The sequence below is a fragment of the Lagenorhynchus albirostris genome, chromosome 3 (genome assembly GCF_949774975.1).
Source record: "Lagenorhynchus albirostris chromosome 3, mLagAlb1.1, whole genome shotgun sequence".
Classification (NCBI taxonomy): Eukaryota; Metazoa; Chordata; class Mammalia; order Artiodactyla; family Delphinidae; genus Lagenorhynchus; species Lagenorhynchus albirostris.
Window position 1 is genome coordinate 165242022 of NC_083097.1, and position 23899 is coordinate 165265920.

At 53.8% G+C, this 23899-nt stretch overlaps 1 protein-coding gene across 1 annotated transcript in view; it reads left to right on the forward strand.

Moving 5' to 3' along the window:
- FBN3 (fibrillin 3) overlaps nucleotides 1-23899 on the forward strand; it is a 65013-nt gene that overhangs the window by 19535 nt on the left and 21579 nt on the right. The window contains exons 20-45 of the mRNA XM_060146424.1: nucleotides 251-376; nucleotides 465-590; nucleotides 1756-1875; nucleotides 1990-2127; nucleotides 2237-2287; nucleotides 2556-2681; nucleotides 4439-4663; nucleotides 4842-4967; nucleotides 5319-5447; nucleotides 6490-6615; nucleotides 7513-7638; nucleotides 8089-8211; nucleotides 8381-8506; nucleotides 9492-9617; nucleotides 10969-11091; nucleotides 11290-11412; nucleotides 11888-12013; nucleotides 12128-12250; nucleotides 12776-12898; nucleotides 13259-13420; nucleotides 14386-14454; nucleotides 15508-15633; nucleotides 19082-19207; nucleotides 19586-19735; nucleotides 22135-22206; nucleotides 23660-23785. Coding sequence (XP_060002407.1) covers nucleotides 251-376; nucleotides 465-590; nucleotides 1756-1875; nucleotides 1990-2127; nucleotides 2237-2287; nucleotides 2556-2681; nucleotides 4439-4663; nucleotides 4842-4967; nucleotides 5319-5447; nucleotides 6490-6615; nucleotides 7513-7638; nucleotides 8089-8211; nucleotides 8381-8506; nucleotides 9492-9617; nucleotides 10969-11091; nucleotides 11290-11412; nucleotides 11888-12013; nucleotides 12128-12250; nucleotides 12776-12898; nucleotides 13259-13420; nucleotides 14386-14454; nucleotides 15508-15633; nucleotides 19082-19207; nucleotides 19586-19735; nucleotides 22135-22206; nucleotides 23660-23785 — 3243 coding nt within the window. The remainder of the gene's footprint in view (nucleotides 1-250; nucleotides 377-464; nucleotides 591-1755; nucleotides 1876-1989; nucleotides 2128-2236; nucleotides 2288-2555; nucleotides 2682-4438; nucleotides 4664-4841; nucleotides 4968-5318; nucleotides 5448-6489; nucleotides 6616-7512; nucleotides 7639-8088; nucleotides 8212-8380; nucleotides 8507-9491; nucleotides 9618-10968; nucleotides 11092-11289; nucleotides 11413-11887; nucleotides 12014-12127; nucleotides 12251-12775; nucleotides 12899-13258; nucleotides 13421-14385; nucleotides 14455-15507; nucleotides 15634-19081; nucleotides 19208-19585; nucleotides 19736-22134; nucleotides 22207-23659; nucleotides 23786-23899) is intronic.

Genomic DNA, 23899 nt, shown 5'->3' on the forward strand with positions numbered 1-23899 from the left:
ACAGATATTGGGGAGGGTGCTACTGGCACCTCCTGGGTAAGGCTGGGAATACTGCTCAACATCCTACAGTGCACAGGACGCCCCCCGTCACAGCAAAGGATGATCTGGCCCCAAATATCCACAGTGCTGAGAAACCCTGGTTTCAAGGGGAAGGAGGCAGGGTCTAGGCTGGAGCTCTGGCCCCGGGGGACATGGCTTCTGGAGCCTCCAGGGAGCCAGGGCAGCTGCTGACGCCCCCCTCCTGGTGCAGACATCAACGAGTGTGCCCTCGATCCTGATGTCTGTGCCAACGGTATGTGTGAGAACCTGCGGGGCAGCTACCGCTGCATCTGCAACCTGGGCTACGAGGCAGCCGCAGCCGGCAAGGAGTGCATGGGTGAGCGTGCCCGGCAAGTGGACGGGCAGGTGGGTGGGCCGCCCCCACTGCACACCCCTCACCCCGCTCTCCCCCCCTCACCCTGCAGATGTGGATGAGTGTGCACTCAACAGCCTCCTGTGTGACAACGGGCGGTGCCGGAACAGCCCTGGCAGCTACAGCTGCTCCTGCCCCCAGGGCTTCAGCTTCTGGCAAGACACGGAGACCTGCGAAGGTACAGGGTCGCGGGGCACACAGCCACGCACACGTACATGCAGATACTTATGCACGCTGCGTGCTCTGGGTACACACATGCTCAAAGACGCATGTATACCTGCATTCACGCACACAGACACGCTCAAAGGCATACATGTATTCACACTCAGTCTCACGGTTACACACACTCATAGGTACACACAATACCCACATTCACACACTTATTCTCACACTTTACACGCATGCTCACAGCCGCAGTTACACCCTCAAAGGCACACCCTTATGCAGACACTCAGACCCTCCGACATTCACACATGTGTGCATATGATCACTCAGTCACACCGGTACTCACACAAAACACACTCACATACCCATATTCACACTCACAGACATTCCCACAGCCACACACCCTCACGTGCACACTCTCAAAGATATGTGTGTGCCCACGTTCTTTCACTCACCCTTTCACACACTTAGGCTCACAGCCACATACACTTACGTGTGCAGTCACACACACCCTCACATACCTGCACAGTTGTGCACTCACATGCTCATACACACTCACGCTTATACACAAGAATACGTGCCCATCCTCCCTCTCCCACGCGTGCAGTCACTGACATACACATGTTCAAGTGTGCATGCTCGCCATTGCCCACACACACGTTGTTGTGATGACCTTGCCCATCGCATACATCCCTTGGCACTCACAGATGCCTGCGCGCGCGCACCCGCACACAGTCACGCACAAGCTTTTCGTCTGGCCCCACCCCTCCCCTGGTCCTTTGTCTTCTTTCCAGCTGACACCCCTCCCCCACCCTGGCCACACCCAGGCCTCCATCCCCTCTGGGTTTTCCTCCTGCCTCTCACCTGTCTTGTGCCATGACCGACCCTTTGAGGGCCACAATTCCCCACCGTGCCTATCCCTCTGCACTTTTACCTGTGTGCGCTCCCAGGACCCTGCACGTCAGCGTGCTTGTGCAGGTGCACAAGACGATTCAGTGCAAACTCACGTGCGTCTGAGCCTGCGCAGTCCGTTCCTTGTATTCTGACCGCTTGCGCCTCCTGCCTCTGGACTTTGGTAGCCGTGGGGAGGAGGGGCCCCTGGTCAGGTGGGGCTCCCCCTCCTGCAGCTCAGGACTCACTGTGGGGTGGGGCGGCTGGGGGGGGGGCTGTCCCTGCAGACATCGACGAGTGCCTGTCCAATCCGTGTGTGAACGGCGTGTGCCGCAACCTGGCCGGCTCCTACGCCTGCGAGTGCGCCCCCGGCAGCCGCCTGGGACCCTCCGGCACCGTGTGCTTAGGTGAGAGGCCCCACGGAGCAGCGGGGACCCCGACGCCCCGGAGTAGGCTGGGTCTATGCGGGTCGGCGTGCAGGTGTGGGCCCGCCAGGTGAGACAGCAAGCCCCTCCCCGCAGACAGCACCAAAGGCACCTGCTGGCTAAAGGTCCAGGATGGCCGCTGCGAGGCGAACCTGCATGGAGCCACCCTGCGGTCCGAGTGCTGCGCCACGCTCGGGGCTGCCTGGGGGAGCCCCTGCGAACGCTGTGACATGGGTAATGCCCTAAGGGGGGGCTCCGGGGGCTCCCACGCCATCGGGACAACCGGGGGGGGACAGATCCCCTGTGTTTGAGTGGAGAGAGTGACTCCTCTCCCCAACCACAGACCCCGCCTGTGCCCGTGGCTTCGCCCGCGTGAAGGGGCTCAGCTGCGAAGGTAACCCCCATCCCCACCCTCTTCGGTTCGCCCTCCAAGCCACACGTGGGCGAGTGTCATGGGGGCTGCCTGGGGCCCCTCCCTGAAGTCATTTGAGATCGAGACATTCTCCCTCCTTGGTACCTGGGTCTTCCTCGCGATCTGCCAGCCCGAGGCTGGCACTGCCCCTTCCCCCTCCCCAAGGACCACGTGGTGTCCTGAGGCCCCACGGGAACAGCTCCTGGGAGTCTCCAGCCCTTGCCTCTCCTCCTTGTCTGCTGCTGCCCAGATGTGAACGAGTGTGAGGTCTTCCCGGGGGTCTGTCCCAATGGGCGCTGCCTCAACACCGCTGGCTCCTTCCACTGCGAGTGTCTTGAGGGCCTGACGCTGGATGCCACGGGCCGGCTGTGCGTGGGTGAGTGCGGGCTGGGTCCCCATGCAGGGCCCCCTGCCCTTCATTGCCTCCACTCCCGGCGGCTGGAGACCCCTCCTAGGGACAAGTGGGATCTCGGGGTTCCTCCAGGACCCTCTGCTCACTGCCCACCTCCTGTCCACGTGTCTCCAAAGACATTTGTTTTGGGGGATGCATCTTCTCAACTGCCCTTCTAAGGAAGCTCATTGCAGATGGCAAAGTCTCGTGGAATAATACTTGCAACCTTCGTTTATTCTTTCTTGTTAGCGAGTAAGGTTTACACGGGGGGATTTGAGCAGGAGGTGCCTCTAGCATGAGTGCTAAGTGATGCTGGTGAACCTTCCTCAGCATCCAGGGCTCAAACCCTTTCCCTGAATGGCTTACGCTCAGTCTCAAAGGCTCTGAGATATTTTCCCCCTCGATGAGGGCTTCTTGCTTTGTCCCTATCAACATCTCGAACAGGACATTTCTTGGCCAAAAGCATGTGCCGGCCAGCAGGTAGTGCTCCGAGTTCTATCAGCTTTTCCTCCTGTAGTCCCATCAATCCATTGGTAGCCTCCTCGGGGTCACCTTGGAGCCTGGTGAACATCAGGCAGATGGGCCCTGATGACCCTTCTCAACTTCGATTTCCTTCTAAACTGAGCTTCAGGCGTGCAGCGGGTCTTCTTGCTGATTCCAAAAGGTGAGCAAGGAAAGAAAGTAACTGAGTAAAGAGAAAAAAGCCATTGCTGAATTCACGGCCAGGTGAAATGGCTCAGTCTGGTCGGCCCTGGACCAAGCCACCGGGTACCCGGGAACTTAAGACAGATCCCTGTGTGTCACGGCGCTTCTGCTTATCTTTATTTTTTCCTAAAGATTCTGTAACAGGGTCTTGTCCTCAAATGGACCCCCTTAAACGTATGTTCCTTTTGTAAAGAGTGAGAAGTTGTCTTAGACCAGGGATCAGCCAGCTGTTTCTGCAAATGTTTGCAGCTTTTAGGGCCTCACAGTCTGTTGCAGCTACTCAGCTCTGCCGTGTAGTGTAAGAACACCCACAGACAGTACAGAAACAAATGGATGTGGCTGTGTGTCAATAAAACTTTATTTACAAAAACAGGAGGCTGGCACCCCAGGCCGCAGTTAACCAGCCCCATTCTTAGAGCCTCATGTCTGGTGCCGAGGAAGGCTTATCCACTCCCAGATTATTCTAAGGGAGTTTTACAGGTTAAACACACACACTCTGGAGCCAGATGGTCTGGTTTGAACCCCGCTCTACCTCTTACTAACTGGCCTCAGGTCAGCTACCTAACCCTTCTCTGCCTCAGTTTTCTTGCCTGTAAAATGGGCATGATGATAATATTTTCCTCTTGGTGTTATTTTGAGGATTCAATGGATTGATGAGCTTAGAACAGTGCCCATCACATAGCAAGCACCTAGCAGTGCAAGTTATTATAGTGTAAGTTTTGGATGATACCGTTATTCAAATGTAACTATTGGATGATATCATTTTTAAAATGTAACTGTTGGGAATTCCCTGGTGGTCCAGTGGTTAGGACTCGGTGCTCTCACTGCTGGGGGCCCCAGGTTCAATTCCTGGTCAGCCACGCAGCACTGCCAAAAAAAAAAAAAGAAGTCTTGGATGATATCGAATCTCAGCATAAGGAAGTCACTCTTCCCGTTGGGGAGGAAGTTTCAGAAGAAGCTGCTGAAGGAGGCTCTAATGCCTGTCCTGGCAGGCACAGCGTAGCAGGGGCAGGACTGGTGACTGCCCCTCCTTGCAGATGTGCGCCTGGAGCTTTGTTTCTTGCATTGGGATGAGGATGAATGTGGGGCCGCCCTGCCCGGCAAGTACCGGATGGACGTCTGCTGCTGCTCCTTGGGAGCCGCGTGGGGGGCCGCGTGCGAGGCGTGCCCTGAGCCTGAGTCCCCAGCGTTTGCCAGCCTGTGTCCCCGGGGGCTGGGCTTTGCCAGCCGGGACTTCCTCTCAGGCCAGCCCTTCTATAAAGGTGTGTTTGGGCTCAGGGAACCTGGTGGATGGGGAGAGGGCACAGCGTGGGTAGAGGCCTGGAGGTGGGACGTGTGTTTGGGAGAGAGCAAACATCTGTGGCCAGAGGGGTGAACGCTCAGGGGGTGGGGACCCAGAGACATCGGGGCAGCGTGACATTTTGTGCTCCCATGCTGCAGATGTGAACGAGTGCAAAGCCTTCCCCGGGCTGTGTGCACACGGCACCTGCCGCAACACCGTGGGCAGCTTTCGTTGCTCTTGTGCTGGGGGCTTTGCCCTGGACGCCCAGGAAAGGAACTGCACAGGTACGTGCCCGCGTCTGCCTCCTGGGCGGTTGGGGGGTGCCTACAGGGATGGGGGCCATGAACTAGAGGCACCTGAAAGACAAGAACTGGCCTTTTCCTGCCTGTCTACCTGCCTGCTCTGTGACCGAGGACAGCTCAACACCCTCTCTGGGCCTTCAGGATTCCAGCTATAAAAGGAGGGGCTGGCAGAGGTGGCCTCCAGGGGCCTCCAGGCTGGAAGGAAATTCCCTACCCTCGTCTGGGGTGCAGTCACGGCACCTCTGTTAACCTGGGTTCAGCAGCTTGGGGCTCCTGTGCACCCCTGGGTGTTTGCAGATGTGGAGGCCCGGCCCGTGCCCCCTCTCTCCACAGACATTGACGAGTGCCGCATCTCCCCTGACCTCTGCGGCCAGGGCACCTGCGTCAACACTCCGGGCAGTTTCGAGTGTGAGTGTTTCCACGGCTACGAGAGTGGCTTCATGATGATGAAGAACTGCATGGGTAGGCAGCCACCCCGGGCAGGGTGATGCTCGGGGGTCTCGGGGCCGAGCCGAGGGATGGGGGTGACATTGCTGTGATGGATGTAGGTGGAGGGGGCCGGAGTGGGGAGAAGCCATGATCCAGCTGGGACACAGCGAGTGTGGGCGTCATCCCTGTAGGCTGCTGGACATTGGGTGTGGCATTCAGATGAGAAGCCTGGGAACCAAGATTCGGGCAGGCCTCCCGGGGGGCTCGTAGCATGAGAAGAGGAGGGGGCCCGGGACAGAGGAGCCTCTTCCCCTTTCATTCACTTTTTCATTCAGTGAACGTTTCATGTGCATCTACTCAGGGGAACCACAGAGAGCTCGGCAGCAGAGGGCCATTTTCTCTGAGCTCGTGACCTAATGGGGAGATAGATGTTTAATAAAATAAATCTCTGGACAAATGCAAAATAAATAGCAAAATAAATAGCCACTGTCACAAGCACTTGAAAGGGCCATATGGTGCAGTGGGAGCGTAGACCCCTAGGATGTATCCCATTCTGTGGGGCTGAGAGAGTGGGAGTAATTGGGGTGAAGGGGCTGAAGAGCGGCTTGAAGAAAGAACAGTGCATGCAAAGGCCCTGGGGTGGACGTGAAGGATAGAAGGAGCTGCTGTGTGGAGGGCCGGGTGGGAGGGGGAACAGCACCTGAGGGGTGGAAGGAGGCCCGTGAGCCTGGAGTGGGAGGAGAGTGGGGGTGGGTGGTGAGGTCCCCCACTCCCTGTGCTGATGCTTGGAGGGGCTGGGCCTTGCCTTCCCTCTGTGTCCTCCAGGGGGCGCTTCTGAGGGCCTCCTTCAGCTCCAGGAGTGTCAGCCTGTGTCCCTGATAATTCTGAGAATTCCAGCTTCCCTCCCAGTCTGACTCCCATGGGTCACCCAAGTCCCCAAACTCCAGGCCCTTTCGGCTTCAGCCAGGGTGACAGGGTTGGGGGAGAGGGGCACAGGGAGAAGCTTCCACAAGCCACATCACACCCTGCCAGGTCAGTGTCCTCACACCTCCTCTCTCTCTCTCCACACGCCCAGACGTGGATGAGTGTGCCCGGGACCCACTGCTGTGCCGGGGAGGCACCTGTACCAACACAGATGGGAGTTATGAGTGCCAGTGCCCCGCTGGACATGCACTGGTGGCCAAGGGCACTGCTTGTGAGGGTGAGTGTGGGCTGCATGAGGGAGATGATGGGAGTGTGTGTTTGTGCATCTCCCTCAGTACATACTTATGTATATGTGTGCACACGTGTGTCAGTCTCTATGCATGTGAGCGGTCGCATGCATGAGGTAGCATGGGTGCAGGGCATTGTGTGTCCGTGTGATATGACGTGAGGCGGAGGAAGTGTGTATTTGTGTGTCTGTGTGAGCATGCAGGTGTGTATCTGGGAATGTGTACAAGAGTGAGTGTGTGCATGGGTGTTTATATGTGAGTCTGTGAGCGTGTGTCTACACAAGGATGCGTGTTCTTATGTGAGGGGATGTGGTGTTTGTGCATCTACATGAGCTTGTGAGAGAATGTGTGTCTAGGTGTGGATGTGTGTTTGCACACGGGTGGGTGTGTTTGTGAATGGGGCTGTGTGCATGTGGGTGTGGGTCGAGGGTGAGTGTGTTTGCATATGAGTGGATATGAAGTGTATTTGAGTCTTTTGAGTGTGCATGTGGCTGTGAAGGTGTGTCTACTGAGGGTGATTGTGTTTGCATGTGAGTGGGTGTGAGGGTGTGTTTGTGTGTGAGCTGTGTGCACGTAGGTGCATGGATCAGGGTGTGGGTGTTATCTGCTGAGGGTGTGTTTTGGGTGAGTCTTGTGGGTGTGCACGTGGTCTTGTGGGTGTGCACGTGTGTGGGCACGTGGATCTGGGTGTGGGTGCGTGTTTGTACCAGGGTGAGGTGTGGACTCACACCTGTGGTGGCGTGTGGATGCCAGGAGCATGAATGTATCGGAGTGCACACGTGTCCCAGTGCCTCGGGGTCCTGCAGATGGCGGCTGAACACAGGCCGGGCCTTCCTGGGGCCCCTCCCCTACCTGCTGTCCCCACCAGCCATGTGCTCCCCCTGCAGACGTTGATGAATGCTCCCTGAGTGACGGCCTGTGTCCCCACGGCCAGTGCGTCAACGTCATCAGTGCCTTCCAGTGCTCCTGCCACGCCGGCTTCCAGAGCACACCTGACCGCCAAGGCTGCGTGGGTGAGACCGCGCCCGCCCCCAGCCCCAGCCGAGGCCCCCACTACCACAGCAGTCTCTCCAAGTCCCTGCCTCTGCTGGCCCCGCCCCCTAGTCAGACCCCTGCTTGACCCGCCTCCGCCACGCCCCCACCTCGCTCCCACCTCCCCCTGCCTCCCATCCCACCACGCCCCTACCTCGCTCCCGCCATGCCCCGCCTCGCCCTGCCTCCCGCCCCGCCACGCCCACCCACCTCACTCCCGCCACGCCCCCACCTCGCCCTGCCTCCCGCCCCGTCACGCCCCCACCTCGCTCCCGCCATGCGCCTACCTCGTCCTGCCTCTCGCCCTGCCTCTCGCCCTGCCACGCCAACCCACCTCGCTCCCACCACACCCCACCTCGCCCTGCCTCCCACCCCGCCACGACCCCCACCTCACTCCCGCCACGACCTCTACCTCGCCCTGCCTCCCGCAGACGTGGACGAATGCCGCTCTGGGAACGGTGGGTGCCACGTGCACTGCATTAACACCGAGGGCAGCTACCGGTGTGGCTGCGGACACGGCTACTCGCTGATGCCTGATGGGAGGGCGTGTGCAGGTGGGTGGGCGCGGCCCCCTCCCTCCGCGTGGGATGGGGAACACGCCTTTCCTGACCCAGACGCAGCCGGCCAGACCCGGGACAGGCCGCTGACCCTGCAGCAGGGTCCCTGGGACTCCCCCTCCATCCCTGCCTGCCTGCAGCCCAGCCCCCCACCCTGCTCCCCCAGACGTGGACGAGTGTGAGGAGAACCCGGACATCTGTGACGGGGGCCAGTGCATCAACGTGCCGGGGGGTCACCGCTGCCTCTGCTACGACGGCTTTGTGGCCACGCTGGACATGAGGACGTGTGTAGGTGAGGAGCTGGGACTACATACAGGTGGAGGAGGCAGCTTCACAATTCACCCACCAGGCCTTCCACAAGGAGGCCACGTGGGCAAGACAGACGACAGTCCCATCCCCGTCACACGCGGGCAGGGGAGATGAGGCTTTGCACTTGGCAGTCTGCTCCTGGCCACCTGTGCCTAGAGCCCCTGCACCAAGACCCGTGGAATCTCATTCACAGCAGCAGAGGCCCTTGAACCTTGTTATTTTATGAACAGTTATTGAACACTTACCGTGTACCCAGTGCACGCAGAGGCGTGTGCCCTGTTCTGAAAGCAATGTATAGGATCACTGCAGACCAAGGGGTTTTCTGCAGAGGAAGGTGAGCTAGATGGAAAGACACTGTGTTCTCTGAGCCCTGCTTGGGGATCCAAGCTGTTTGGGCCGTGATCACCGTCCTGTCCTGGCTGCAGGTCATCACGGGGCCCAGGGAGCAGATGTCTACTGGGTGCCCCATCAGGGCAGAGCTGGGGCCAGTGTGAGGAAGTACCAGGAAGTAAAAATCATAACCCTCCCAGGGAGATGTGTCCAGCCCAGGGCAGCTTAAAGCATTCCCGATCACAGGTGTCTTAGGAAACACTGAAGAAAAGGGGGCTTAGGACCAAGTTAAATAGGAAATGCTGCTTCCTCCATCCCTTCTTGCAGATCCACGTTGGCATAAAGGCTCTGAAAAGGCCTGCAGGAGAAAAATATCCAGTTAGCTTTGTTTAACTCAGCGTTGTCTAAATGTATTGGTATAAAATCCTTTTGGGAATGCATGTCCGGTGTGTTCCACGGAATATGTGCTGTAGACTGTTGACTGAACATTCGCGGCTGCCCAGCGGTGGAATTGGGGGAGTTCCCCACTCCTGAAGATGGGCAAAGAGAACCCCGATGCAGGGAACCCATGTGGCAGGGCACTTAGCAATGCTGCTGCATCCCCACCCTCACCTGCTTCCTCTCTTGTCATCCCACAGACGTGGACGAGTGTGACCTGAACCCCTACATCTGCCTCCATGGGGTCTGCGAGAACACAAGGGGTTCCTTTGTCTGCCACTGCCAGCTGGGTTACGTCGTCAGGAAGGGGGCCACAGGCTGCTCCGGTGAGCTGGTGGTCAGTGGAGCAGGCGAGGGGGCCCCCGAGGGGCCAACTTAGGGTTCATGGGGTCTGCCCCATCCCTTGGAGCAGAGTACAGCCAGACCTCATTCTTACACATTTCCACTGGTGGGGCCTCATGTTAAAGCAAAACTTAGGATCCGATCACGTGCCCCTGGGGCTCCCTTAACAGCTCTGCCGCGGGGAGCTCTGGGTCCCTTTGTATGCACACCAGTTCCCAGAGCATGCTAGCCTGATGCTCTTAAGTGGTACAGGGATGAACATTTAAACACTTCCGTAGTTCTTGTTTCAGCCTCCCAGGATTGCTGAACCCCCTGACCACAAACCTGGTGCCTCAGAACCACAGAAATCTACTCTCTCTAGAATTAACAGTTCTGGAGGCCAGAGTCTGAAATCATAGTGTCGGCAGGGTTGGTTCCTTCTTGGGGCCCCAGAGGGAGAATCTCTCCCATCCCTCTCTCCTCACTTCTGGTGGTGGCCATTGGTCCTTGGCGTCCTTGAACACACCATTCCAATCTCCACCTCCATCATCACAGGGTGTTCTCCTCTCTGTGTCCAAATTTCCCTCTTCTTATGAGGACGCCAGTCATTGGTTTTGAACCCACTGTAATCCAGGATGACCTCATCTGATTTTGGTTACACCTACAAAGACCCTATTTCCAAAAAAGGCCACATTCAGAGGTTCTGGGAGTTAGGATTGGAACACATTTTTTTGGGAGAACATAATTCTACCTGCCATAATTACATAGCTATTTTAATGCATACTGGAAAGAAACCTTGGAAAACAGTATCAAACCCGTGATTTCTTAGAGATCGTTGTTATTTTTCTTTTAAAATATGTTCACGTGAGTAAAAATGGGAGGCAGTGTAAAGAAACTTTCAGCGAACAGCAGTTCATTTAGGCGGTGTATGAACAGGGCCGAGATAAGTGTGATGCAAAATTGGTTGAGGATTAGACACACTGCTTTAGAAGGAAATCCTGCTTTAGAGAGGGAGCGTGTGCATTAGGACAGTTCCTCTTAGCGTCTGCTCTAAGTCTCTCATGCTGCCATTTCAGACCATTTCTGGGCGCTTCTGGGAGTCATGCCCTGTTGGGTTTGGGGGTTTTCCTCTTGGGCTCTGGGTGAAGGTGGAAGCTCCCGCCGTGGTGTGGGGACATGTGTGGGCCAGCCCTGCCCTAGGGAAGGTCCTTGCTCTCTCCCTTGCTCCTGCACTGAGTCTTGCCACTCTGTACCTGAAGCCCTATTTCTACTGGGCCCAGGTTTCCCGGGGATGTTGCCTCCTCCACCCCCTCTCCTGGTCCTGCCCCTCCTATGCCTGGGTCCCTCTCCTCTCAGATGTGGACGAATGTGAGCTTGGGGGACACAGCTGTGATGGTCACGCCTCCTGCCTCAACGTCCCTGGGAGTTTCAGCTGCAGGTGCCAGCCAGGCTGGGTGGGGGATGGCTTCGAATGCCACGGTGAGTGCCTGAGGGCAGGAGGTCCGGGCAAGAGCTGTAGAGGTAGGTGGGGCGGTGCAGGGGGAGGCAGGTGGCAGGGAGGGGTGGCTGGGCTCAGGCATGTCCAGGGGGGCCGGTCAGGGCTGGGGTTGGAGGGTCTGCCTCCCTGCAGCCCCTCAGTGCACACACCCAGGGGACTCCGGGTCCCATCTCCTGCAGACCTGGATGAATGCGCCTTCCAGGAGCATGGGTGCAGCCCGAGAGCTGACTGCCTCAACACCCCTGGCTCCTACCGCTGTGCCTGCCCCCCGGGCTTTGCCGGGGACGGCTACTTCTGCGAAGGTGAGGTCAGGGGTTAGGATGGGAGGGCTGGAGGGGCACGAGAGGCACAGCCATGGGGGCTGGATTCCAAGGTGGCTACAGTGGTCAGTTGGCTTCCCAACTTGCACTGACCCACCCACCCACCCCGTGGGTGCCGGAGAGGACATGCCTTCAGCATTTGGGGCCACAGGCCAGGGCCTGAGTCCCTGGAGGCAGTCTTCTCCCCTGGACTCAGAATGCATGGAGCCTTATGGATGTGGGGAACAGGAGAACTTGCTTACTTCCTGGCGGCCCTCCACCCCAGATCCTGAGTGACCAGGTCCCCTATCTGCTCCCTGGCCCTGACTTGGTCACCTGCCCTCCAAGTTCCCCGGGCTACTTGCCAGCTCCCTGGAACCCTGGGTGACTGAAGGATTTGAATGACAGGGGCCACCTGCCCACCCTGAGTGGGTCCTGGCCAGCTGACCCCCAGCCCTCTGTCTCTGGGTCCCCTTAGACAGGGACGAGTGTGCGGAGAATGTGGACCTTTGCGAGAATGGGCAGTGTCTCAATGCCCCCGGGGGGTATCGCTGTGAATGCGAGATGGGCTTCAACCCCACAGAGGACCAGCACGCCTGCCAGGGTGAGGTCTGGGGCTGCTGGGGTGTGGGCGGGTCCCTGGAGCCACTGGCACTGGGGGTGACAGGAGCAGGATGCCAGGTGGGCTGGGCTGCGCTGAGCTGGGGTCCCTCCCCAGATGTGGACGAGTGTGTTCTCGGGAACCTGTGTGTGTTCGGGAGCTGTGAGAACCTGCCAGGCATGTTCCGCTGCGTCTGCGATGAGGGCTACGAGCTGGACCGCGGAGGCGGCAACTGCACAGGTGTGGGGTCCATGGGGCTGGGGAGGGGGCGTGCAGCTCGTGTGTCCCAAACAGGGTTCAGCAGTAAATATTTTCAGGTTTCGGCCATACAGTCTCTGCCCTGTTGCTCGGAAACAGACACAGGCGATAAGTGAATGAATGAGTGTGCCTGTGTGCCAATAAAACTTTATTCACACAAACAGATAGGGGGCCGGATTTGGCCCACAGGTTGTAGTCTGCCAGCCCCTGGCTCAAAACATGTCCTGAATGTTGCTTTTTGTAGGTTAGCTCGTGGAATCTGGGGCAGGGAGAGCCGTCAAGGGCAAACCTCCAGGCCAAGTAGAACAGAGCAGGGGAGGGCGTGGGGTCGCCTGGGACAGGGCAGACCCCAGAGGCTGCTGTCCCATCAGGCTTTCTTCCCGGGGGAGGATGTGACCTGGCCTCTAAGCCTGGCCCCCAACAGCCAGGGCTCGACTCCCTGGGAAGAAGGCAGGAGGGAAGTGGGTCAAGGGAGGGCTCCCTGCTGACGGTGCCCCCACCCCACAGATGTGAATGAGTGTGCAGACCCCGTGAACTGCATCAACGGCCTGTGTGTCAACACCCCCGGCAGCTACCTCTGCAACTGCCCCCAGGATTTCGAGCTGAACCCCAGCGGGGTGGGCTGCGTGGGTGAGCACGCACTCCACTCCGGGTGGGGTTTTGGGGTCAGTGGGCTGGATGGGGCCATAGCCTGGGTCACCCAGATCCATCTGCTCCTGACACACAGGCCCTTGGCCAGAGTGATCATCCCGATCATCTGTTGAGATACAGCCTTCTGCTCTAGACAGACGGACAGACATGCATAGAGTCACACATGCACACAGAAATATGCATGCACACACTTCCACAGTCACACACAGACGCACCCATGCACACACAGACACACATAGAGTAACACACAGTTACACGTACACAGAAGTGCAAACACACACACACACACACACCATTTCTCCCCCACCACTTGCTAACCATCCCTTTCTGCCTCTTAAGACACCCGGGTCGGGAACTGTTTCCTGGACACACAGGACCGAGGGGACGGTGGCATTTCCTGCAGTGTGGAGATCGGGGTTGGCGTCACCCGAGCATCCTGCTGTTGCTCCCTGGGACGGGCCTGGGGCAACCCCTGTGAGCTGTGCCCGCTGGCCAATACCAGTGAGTCCCTGGGGGAGTGGGGGCGGGGGAAGGCAGAGACCTAGCCCTGGTCCAGGCTCCCGCAGGGCTTAGTGGGTCATCTCTGCTAAGGGAGGGACACTGGGAACGAGAGAGGGAGAAGGGCTCGCCCTGGGTCACACAGCATATTCTCAGCAGTTCATCATCTAGGTCTCTCCCCAAAGTCTCCTTCTGCCATCTCTTCCTGCAAATTCTTTGTGTGTTTATATTCACTTGCTCACTCAGTCAATCAACAAACATTGAGCATTCCTCTGTGTCCTGTTGTAGGGGTGGGGACCTAGAGAAGGATGGACCGCAACTGCTGTACACTGCCCCTTACCCGTAAACCAACAGTCCCTGGACTGTTGAGAGTGGAACTATCCTAAGGGCCTGTTTGAGGCATAGTGATGGGTCAGGAGGAAGCCATGGAGAGGAAGGGGGTAAGGGAAGCCTTTCCAACATAGGGACTTGAATGAGGTTTTGAAGGGTGAGTAGGAGTTTTCCAGGCAGAGTAGGGGAAAGCGTGTGGGGTGCAGTGGGAAGAGCATTTGCAAAGTCGTCAGGTGTCAAGTAGGGAGGCAGCTGTCCACCTATTCAGGTGTGTGTGTGTGTACATCCAGGGTCTTCCTTTCATGGGGGAAACTTGTGGTCACACTAGGGTCTGGTTGTGGATCACAAAGAATCCCTACCTACCCTGAGCTACTACCACAAGATCCATCTGCTCACATGTTGAATTGTGAGCACATGTTTACACACACACACACACACACACGCTGGATCCCCCAGGATTGGCTCAATGTCTCTTGGTCCCAAGAGGCTGAGGAGGTAAGGGATGTAATTTCTGTGCTAAAGGGATGTAAGGCCCACTCTTGAGCCCTTTCTAGGGGACCTCCTCTCCCCTGCTTCTCCTGAGCTTTGCCCAGATGCCCCATCCCACAGCCCCTCACAAGCACCTCTTTCCCTTGCAGCTGAGTACAGAACCCTGTGCCCGGGGGGTGAGGGCTTCCGGCCCAATCCCATCACCGTCATTCTGGAAGGTGAGTTCCTGGTAGACCATCCACTGATTGACCTTCCTCTCATTCCCCCCTCAGCGAGGAACAGAGTTGGGCCGCTTTGGGGTTGGGGGCAGATCCTCTCAGCCATCTCCTCTTCCACCTGTTGGTTTATTGATTCATCCTTCTATCCAACCCCCCTCCACCCATCGATCCATTCATCTCTCCTCTACCCACCCATACATCCATTCCCTATTTATCCATTCTTCCTTCCTTCTTTCCTTCCATCCATTCATCCATCCATCCATCCATCCATATATATAAGTATGTTCGTACATCTACTCACCCACCCACCCACCCATCCATCCACTCATTTATCTTTTCGTCCATTGACCCATTTGCTTATTCACCCATCTAGCACTTTTCATATCCACCCATGTACCCATCCACACATCCATCCTCCCATATCCATCCATCTGTCCATCCATCCATCCATCTATCCATGGGGGTCATGAGATTGGAGAATTCCATCAAGACGGAAGTTTGTGATGGATGGATAGATGAAAGGATGTTCTATCCAATGAAGGGGAAGAGGATGAATTCAGGGTGACATTGACCCAGGAGAGTCTGGGTGCAGCCTCCAAATATCCAACAGCTCTTGGGTATTCTTTTTTTTTAATTAATTTATTTTTGGCTGCGTTGGGTCTTCATTGCTGCACGTGGGCTTTCTCTAGTTGCGGCGAGCGGGGGCTACTCTTCACTGCAGTGTGCTTGCTTCTCATGGTGGTGGCTTCTCGTTGTGGAGCACGGGCTCGCAGCACGTGGGCTTCAGTAGTTGTGGCTCGCGTGCTCAGTAGTTGTGGTGCTTGGGCTTAGTTGCTCCATGGCATGTGGGATCTTCCCGGCCCAGGGATCGAACCCATGTCCCCTGCATTGGCAGGCGGATTCTTAACCACTGCACCACCAGGGAAGTCCCTGAGTATTCTTAAGCAGGACTGACTCTCCAGGACCCTGGAGAGCCCAGGGCAAGGCATGGGTGTCCCCCAAGTCCTCTGCTTGGATTTACCTTCCAATCACAGCTTCCTCACTTCCTGACAGACATTGACGAATGCCAGGAGCTGCCAGGGCTGTGCCAGGGGGGCAACTGTGTCAACACCTTCGGCAGCTTCCAGTGCGAGTGTCCACCTGGCTACCACCTCAATGAGGACACCCGCATCTGTGAGGGTGAGCTTGAACCCACCCCATCCTCCCTGCCTTCCTGCTCAGCCTCACCTCCTTTTCAGGTACTGGGGCCTCACATGCCCCTTGGAGTCTTCTCACCTGCTTTGTTGCCTGGGGCCCGTTAGAAGGGTTGGGAAGGTTTCCTCGAAATGTCCCAATCTACCCTCTGCTCCGCTGCCCCCTCCCCGTCTCCCCACTGCCTGACCTCCAGCCTCCTTCCCACTCAGAAATGACCTGGCTTTATCTCAGTGACCATGCCCTTCTTCCCTTTGATTAAAAGCTGAGCAAGGCCCAGAGCTAAGAGGGGGAAGGGAAAGACACCAAAAGGACAGCCATACCTTTCCTTTTCACTTGTCTCCTTACTGTCCTCTTCTGTGTCTTAGTAACAATCAACAGTTAACTGGTGTCTGTGATTGCATGTCACCAGGATGCTGACATCTGCATTTGTCATTCGTTCATTCACCAAAACAGCCTCATGAGAAAGATGTTCCTATCATGAGCCCATTTTTCAGATGCAGAAACTAAGGCTCAAGGGGGTTAAGTCACTTGAGAGGTACCAGCTAGTAAGTGATTGAAACTGGCTTTGAGCCCAGCCATTCTTATCCTTGAGTCTGAGCTCTTTTGATGCAATATATGAAATTCCTTCCTTCCTTCCTTCATCCATCCATCCATCTGTCCACCAATCCATTCTTTTTCTTCTTTTCAACAATATTAACTGAGCACCTGCATGCAACCAGACACTGACATCAGCACACGAGGACAGTAGATCTTTCACTCTGATCAGCACTCTTTAGAAACTCAAGGAAATGGTGAAAGAAGGGAGAGATCTAAGATTGAAAGCCCAATTTCCTTTCTACATGGAGGTGGGAGCTGTCAAACCAGAGTCAGAACCCAAAATGCTTGAAAAATATCTCATCCCTCCCTGCCTCCCCTATTCCGTAGACTCTCAAGGGAAAAAGGGAAAAGTCCTGTCCTCAGATGTGGCCCTGTGTTGCATTTCTTGACTGTCACAGGGCAGGGAGACTTCAACCTGAATGTTAACCTTGGCTGTGGAGCCTCGCAGGGCCAGTTTGTGCCCTTGAGGGCTGCAGGCTTGCAGCATTTCCCAGCTTTCAGACTCAAGGGCCCTGTACTCCAAAGGGTGCCATTCCCCCACCCCTCCCACCCCCGCTTAGTTTAATGCTCTGCTGTCACCATCTTGAAATTCTTCATATACTTTGCCCTGGACAAATTCTGTAGCCAGTCCTTGTCAAACATTTTGTCTAACTCCTAGAATCACTAAGTCATATGGTAATTCTATGTTTGACTTTTTGAGGAACTGCCAAACTGTTTTCCACAGCACCTGCACCATTTTGCATTTTCACCAGCAACATAAGAGGGTTCTAGTTTCTCCACATCATTGTCAACACTTGTTATTTTCCATTGTGTAAAATATTATCCTAGTGGGTGTGAAATGGTATCTCATTGTGGTTTTGATTTGTATTTTCCTAATGACTAATGAGGTTGAGTACCTTTGGAGAAATGTCTATTTAGGTCTTTTGCCCATTTTAAAATTGGATTGTTTCCCTTTCTGTTGTTGAGTTGTGGGAGTTCTTTATATATACTGGATATAAGACTCCCATCAGATATGTGATTTGCAAAGAGTTTCTCCAGTTCTGTGAGTTGTCTTTTCACTTTCTCGATAGTGTCTGCTGATGCACAGCAGGTTTAAATTCTGATGAAATCCAATTTATCTGTTTTATTTTTCCTTTTGTGGTTTGTGCTTTTGGTGTCATATCTAAGAATCCATTTGCTAAACACAAGGTCATTAAGATTTACCCCTATGTTTTCTTCCAAGAGTTTTATGGTTTTAGCTCTCATGTTTAGGTCTTCTATTTTGAGTTAATTTTTGTATATGGTGTGAGGTAGGGATCCAGCTTCATTCTTTTGCCTGTTGGTATCTAACTGTCCCAGCACCATTGGCTGAAGAGACTTCTTTCTGCACTTTGGTGAAAATCAATTGACTGTAGATGTCTTGGTTTGTTTCTGGTCTCTAAATTCTGTTCCACTGATTTATAGTTCTATCCTCATGCCAGTACCACTCTGTTTTGATTACTATAGCATTGTAAGTAGGTTTTGAAATGGGAAAGTGTGACTCCTCCAACTTTATTTTCTTTTCTCAATATTATTTTGGCTGTTTGGGGTCCCTTTTCATATGAATGTTAGGATCAGCTTTTCCATTTCTGCCAAAAGAAGAGAAGTCACTGGGATTTTGATGGGCATTACATTGAATCTATAGATCACTTTAGGGAGTATTGTGATTTTAACAATAATGAGTCTTTTCATCCATGTACACAGGATGTCTTTCCATTTATTTAGGTCTTCTCTCATTTTTTTAGAAATGTTTTATAGTTTTCTGTGTACAAGTCTTTCACCTCTTGGGTTGAATTTATTCTTAAGCATTTAATCTTTTGGATTCTATTATAATTGGAATTATTTTCTTAATTTCCTTTTCAGTTGCTTTTTGGTAGTTTGTAGAAATACAACTGAAATTTCTATGTCAGTGTGTTGATCTTGCATTCTGCGTTGTGCCCGCTTCATTTATTAGCTCTAATAGTTTTCATTCTGTGGGTTCTCTAGGATATTTTATATATCAGATCCCCTGGTTTTGTAAGTTTTTGACGGGATTCCTGAGTTCCTCAAAAGTTAATTTTGTCAGTTTTTGCTCAGCTCAGTAGCTGTTTTTGTGGAGGAATAAAGCTCTGACGTTCCCTATTCTGCCATTTTTGGAAATGTCACTCCTAGCTTGCTAATACTCCACCACCTGTATTTGTATAGCCCACTAAGAATGCTTTTCACATTTTTAGGTTATTGGAAAAAATCAAAAGGAGAATAATACTTTGTGCTGCATGAAAATGACATGAAATTCACATTTCAGTGGCCATAAATCAAGTTTTACTGGTGCACAGCATGCTAGTTTGTTTACCCATTGTCTGTGGCTGGCTGCCTTCAGGCTACCACTGCAAAGTGAATAGCTCATCAGAGACCATTGTTTGGCTGGCAAAACTGAAAAAAATATTTACTTCCAGCCCTTTACAGAAAATGTGTGCTGCTTCTGGACTAAGGGATCAATGAGATTGAGAATCAACTTTTTTCTTTCAAGAATATTTTATTCATAGGGTTCTTGCTTCCTATTGCATCACACCGGGAAGCACATGATTGCCCCACTCTTGGTGATAATATCATTAAATGAGCTCAGATCATATTTTTTCTTCATAGAAGTGGGATCATAGTAAACTTTTTTCCCCACCTAATACTGTGCCGTATCTTTACACATCGCTAAGATGTCTGTGCATTTTAACCTAATCTTGAAACTAAACTCAACCGCATAGTGAAGTGGCTCTAGCAGACCTGGGGTGGGGAGTTATCCAGACAATTCCTGGATGCAGACAATTCCTCCCTCCCCCTGCAGACATCGATGAATGCTCTGCACACTCGGGCATCTGTGGCCCTGGTACCTGCTACAACACTCTGGGGAACTACACTTGTGTCTGCCCAGCGGAATACCTGCAAGTCAACGGTGGCAACAACTGCATGGGTACGAAGTGTGATGATGGGGGACCCCAGCAGTTGTGGGAAAAGCACTCGGGTGTGGAAAGGGCTTCTGGGAGTCTCCAAACCTTGGAAGAGTGTGGAGAGGCATGTTTGTGGGAGGAGAGAGGGAGGGTGAGTGTATTTGAGATGCTGGTATGCAGCAGTGAGCAAGGCTGCAGGGCTCAGGGACCCAGGGCTGCCGTGTATGGTTGTCCAGGTTGTGCACTGCCTGAGAAAGTTTAAATGTGAAGGGCACCCTCATGTGTGCTGGGGAGAAGTCAAGCCAGTAATTTCCAAATGGATCTATGAATGAGTTCCTATCTCCCTGGCTCTCTTCCTCTGGTGTCTCTTGCCTGCATCCTTCACCCCAACCCAACTGCAGACATGAGGAAGAGTGTCTGCTTCCGGCACTATAACGGTACATGTCGGAATGAGCTGACTTTTAACGTGACCCGGAAGACGTGCTGCTGTTCTTACAACATTGGCCAGGCGTGGAATAGACCCTGCGAGGCCTGCCCAACTCCTGCCAGCCGTAAGTGCCCCTCCCTGGCCTTCATTCCAGCTTGGCCCTTTTTAATGCAGTGTTTAATGAGGCATACTGCACTTAGGACTCCCAGATGAGTCTGTTGTTTTGATGAGAGCTGAAGAGTTGAAGTTCCATCCCAATCAACGTATGGAAAAATCAATACTTTTAAGGAGGGCAAGGCATCCTTCTATTTCACAGACTCGGGGAATTCAGGATGGATCAGTGAGGCTTTCATTTGTGCTAAAGAACCTTGAACACTCTCAGATTATTTGGTGGGGTGAGGGGGGGGGGTCAGTGAGTGAGTGCCTAGGGCCAGAGAGAAAAGCACAGCTGGTTAGAGGCACCAGGGCCCCATGAGCTGCGGGCGGAGCAAGCTTGCAGAAGCTCTGAGGAGGATTACAGAAATGTCGGTCAGGATGAAGAAGGGTATTCCAGGCAAGGAACAGCAGGAGCAAAGTCCTGAAAGAAGGACTGAGCAGAAGAACTTTTTGGCAGTTGGGATGAGACCTATTAGGATGATCTAGCAACCAGCCCAGGCATCAGAAAGAGCTGCAGGAATGGAGCGGTGAGTAGAGGGGATAACTAGGGGGTTACAAGTTTATTAGTGCTATGGACTGAATGTTTGAGTTCCCCCCAAATTCATATGTTGGGGCCCTAACCCCCAGTGTGATGGCATTTGGAGGTGGAGCCTTTGGGAGTTAATTAGGTCGTGAGGATGGAGCCCCTAAATGCGATTAGTGCCCTTATAAGAAGAGACACAAGAAACGTTCTCTCTTTGCCACGTGAAGACACAGCAAGAAGACAGACAGGAAGAGTTCTCAGCAGACACCAGATCTGCTGGTGCCTTGATCTTGGACTTCCCAGCCTGCAGAGCTGTGAGAAGTAAACGTTGGTTATTGAAGCCATCCAGTTCATGGTATTTCCTTATAGCAGCCTGAACTAAGACGATTAGTTTCCTAGGGTTGTGGCAACAGATACCACAAACTTGGTGGCTTAAGAAAAAAAAAGAACACCAGAAACGTATTTTCTCACAGTCTTGGAGGCTAGACGTCATAAATCAAGGTGTGGGCAGGGTCACGCTTCCTTCAGAGGATCTAGGGATGAATTCTTACTTGCTTCGTCCAGGTTCTGGTGGTTCCAGGCATTCTTTGGTGCTGCTTGGCTTGTACCTGCATCTCCTCCATCTCTGCCTTCAACTCATATGGCTTCTCTCTGTGTCTCCACATGTCTCTTCATTTCTTATAAGGACACCAATCATTGCATTAGGGCTACTCTGATCCAGGATGACTTTCACTTGATTGTATCTGCAAAGACCCTATTTCCCAAAAAGGTCACATTCAGAGGGTCTGGGTGGACATGAACTTTGGGGGTGGAGGGTCATTGTTCAACCCCATGTAGTGGTATGAGAAGGGGTCATTACTGACTGTCTCTGAGTGCCAGGCCCTGTTCTGGGTTCTAGGAAATAAGAATAAGGTAGACCCAAGCTGTGCAGTCTGGGAGGAAACTGCAGACAGCCAAGTTTGGTCATGAGATTGTCAAGAGAGATCAAATGTCACTCACAGATTATGTGCTGGGAGTTAGATACCTACCTGAATCTTATGCACCTGAATCTGAGGTGCAGGTTGAATATGATGAAACAGAAGTCCACACTAGGCTAGGGGCCACTGAGATTGGTCTGTTCTCATCATGATACAGGCAGAAGAGCGAGTGAGGAGCAGGGCAGGGACCTGGGGAAAGGTGGCACTGCCCAAATGCCTGCCCATGTCTATCAGGTGGGTCCAGGGACACCCACCCACCTGGGAATCTAGGTCGGGCAAGCAGCATCTTGGTGTCAGCAGTGGGATATAGTCAGAGAGTGAATTGCCCTGGAAGAGCCAAAGGATGGCGTCATCAGCCGTCCAGGGCCAGAGTGGTGGGCTGCCCAGAGTCCTCAAGGTTGAAGTGGACTATGCTAGGGAACAGCAAAGGGAACAGCATATGCAAAGTTCCGGTAGCATGACAGAGCAGGACACATCCAGACATGGAATGAAATCATATAACAGGAGGGCAGGAGATGCTGTTGGAGGAAAGGTGGGGCTGAGGGTGAAGGTTCTTGAGGTCCAGACTGAAGAGTCTGCATTTTATAGTGAGGACAGTGGGGTGTAGCTGGTGGCACTCATGCAGGGAAGAGATGAGGGAGGTCATGTCTATGTGTTAGAAGATCACACCACACAGGCGAATGGCACCTGTAACCCTAGTAACCCTCCCAGCGCTGGTCAGAGTGGAGGGAGGAAGAGGGACTAGTTGTCAGAGGCCAGGTGAGCACTGGGCTACAGGGATGGACAAGCTGATCAGAGGAGGAGGAGGTGTCCTCCCAGGGAGGCTGCAGCCCCAGCGCCCTGCCTTCCCCATTCTCCTTTGCCCAGTGGATTACCAGATCCTGTGTGGAAACCAGGTTCCCGGGTTCGTCATTGACATCCACACAGGGAAGCCCCTCGGTGAGTGACCACCACCCTCCTGTCTGTAGCCCCAGGTCACTCTGTGCCCAGAGCCCTGCCCCCTCTCTTCCTCTCCCCCCCACAGCTCTTTCCCTTCCACCCTCCCCTACCCCACACCCTCATTCTTCCAACTCCCCAGGCCAGGAATCCTGCCCCTTTTTTAAAAAAAGCAATGAGAATATTTTTATTAAATTGTTATTCACTTTTTAAACTTCTGTAAAAATACACATAACATTTACCATTTTAACCATTTTTATGTGTCCAGTTCAATGGCATCGATTACATTCACACTGTTGTGCAACCATCCCCACCATGCATGCCGCTCCGCGGCACGCGGGATCCTCCCAGACCGGGGCACAAACCCACGTCCCCTGCATCGGCAGGCGGACTCTCAACCACTGCGCCACCAGGGAAGCCCTCTTTCTAGTTCTTTCTTCATGCATTTAAACACACATAGAGATCCGCCTTTGAAAATGTATGGCATTGTTTTCCGGGGAGTTGGACATAAATTCTGTGCTTTCTTATGTCTTGTCTGCAAATTATTTTTCTCACCCAGCAAAGAGTCGTGAAGGACCAGCCAGGTTACTACACGCAGCACTGCCTCCCTCTTTGCCCTGCTTTGTAGTATTCCATACATGGACACATCCCAGGTCATAAGTCAGTCCCCCATGGATGGACACATAGGCAGATTCCAGGTTCTTTTATATAAACAGCAGCTTTATTGAGATATAATTCACTTCACCCATCAAAAGCTCACAATTCAGTGGGTTTTCGTATATTCACAGAGTTGTGCCCCGTCACTTCAATTGAAGTTTGAACATTTCATCACACAAAAAGAAACCCTGTCCCCATGAGCAGTCATTCCCTGTTCTGCCTTCCCCCAACCCCTGGCAACCACTATTCCGCTTTCCATCTCTTTGGATTTGCCTGTTCTGGACGTTTCATATAAATGGAATCGTACGGTATTTGTCGTTTGGGGACTGGCTTCTCTCACTGAGCATCATGTTTTCAAGGTTCTTCCACGTTGTAGTGAGTGTCAGTGTTTCACCCCTTTTTCAGGATGAATCGTATTCCCTTGTAGGGAGGGACCACATTTTGTCATCCATTCCTCCGGTGATGTTTCCAGTTTCTCGCTAAACGTCACCACAGGTCCTCCCATGCAGCTTCCTGCTCACACACGGGACTGCCTCGTTCCCGGAGACCCCACAAAGCAGGCTTGCTGGGTCACAGCAAATGTGCATTTTTGTTGAGAAAGAGGCTTTCTCCCCCTGCCTTCCCTCCCACATCCTGATTTCTTTCCGGTGCGAGCAGATATAGTTTGGCCACTGCAGGATTTTTCAAGTGTGTGCTGGTTGGGGGACACATCTTCTCCTAGACTGCATGATCTCTTAGGTCAGGGTCCCCAGACGTTGCCGGGAGCTGAGCTGCTCCTGACGGCTGGCGCCCTCCCCAGACATCGACGAGTGTGGGGAGATCCCTGCCATCTGTGCCCGTGGCGTCTGCATCAACCAGATTGGGAGCTTCCGCTGCGAGTGCCCCACGGGCTTCAGCTACAACAGGGTGCTGCTGGTCTGCGAAGGTGCCGCCCCCCTGCCTCCCCAGCCCCGGGTGGGATGCTGGTCCCCCCTCCCAGCCTGTGCTCTCTGGGCAAGTCTCTTAAACCCCGTGAGCCTCAGTTTCCCCCTCTGTGTAT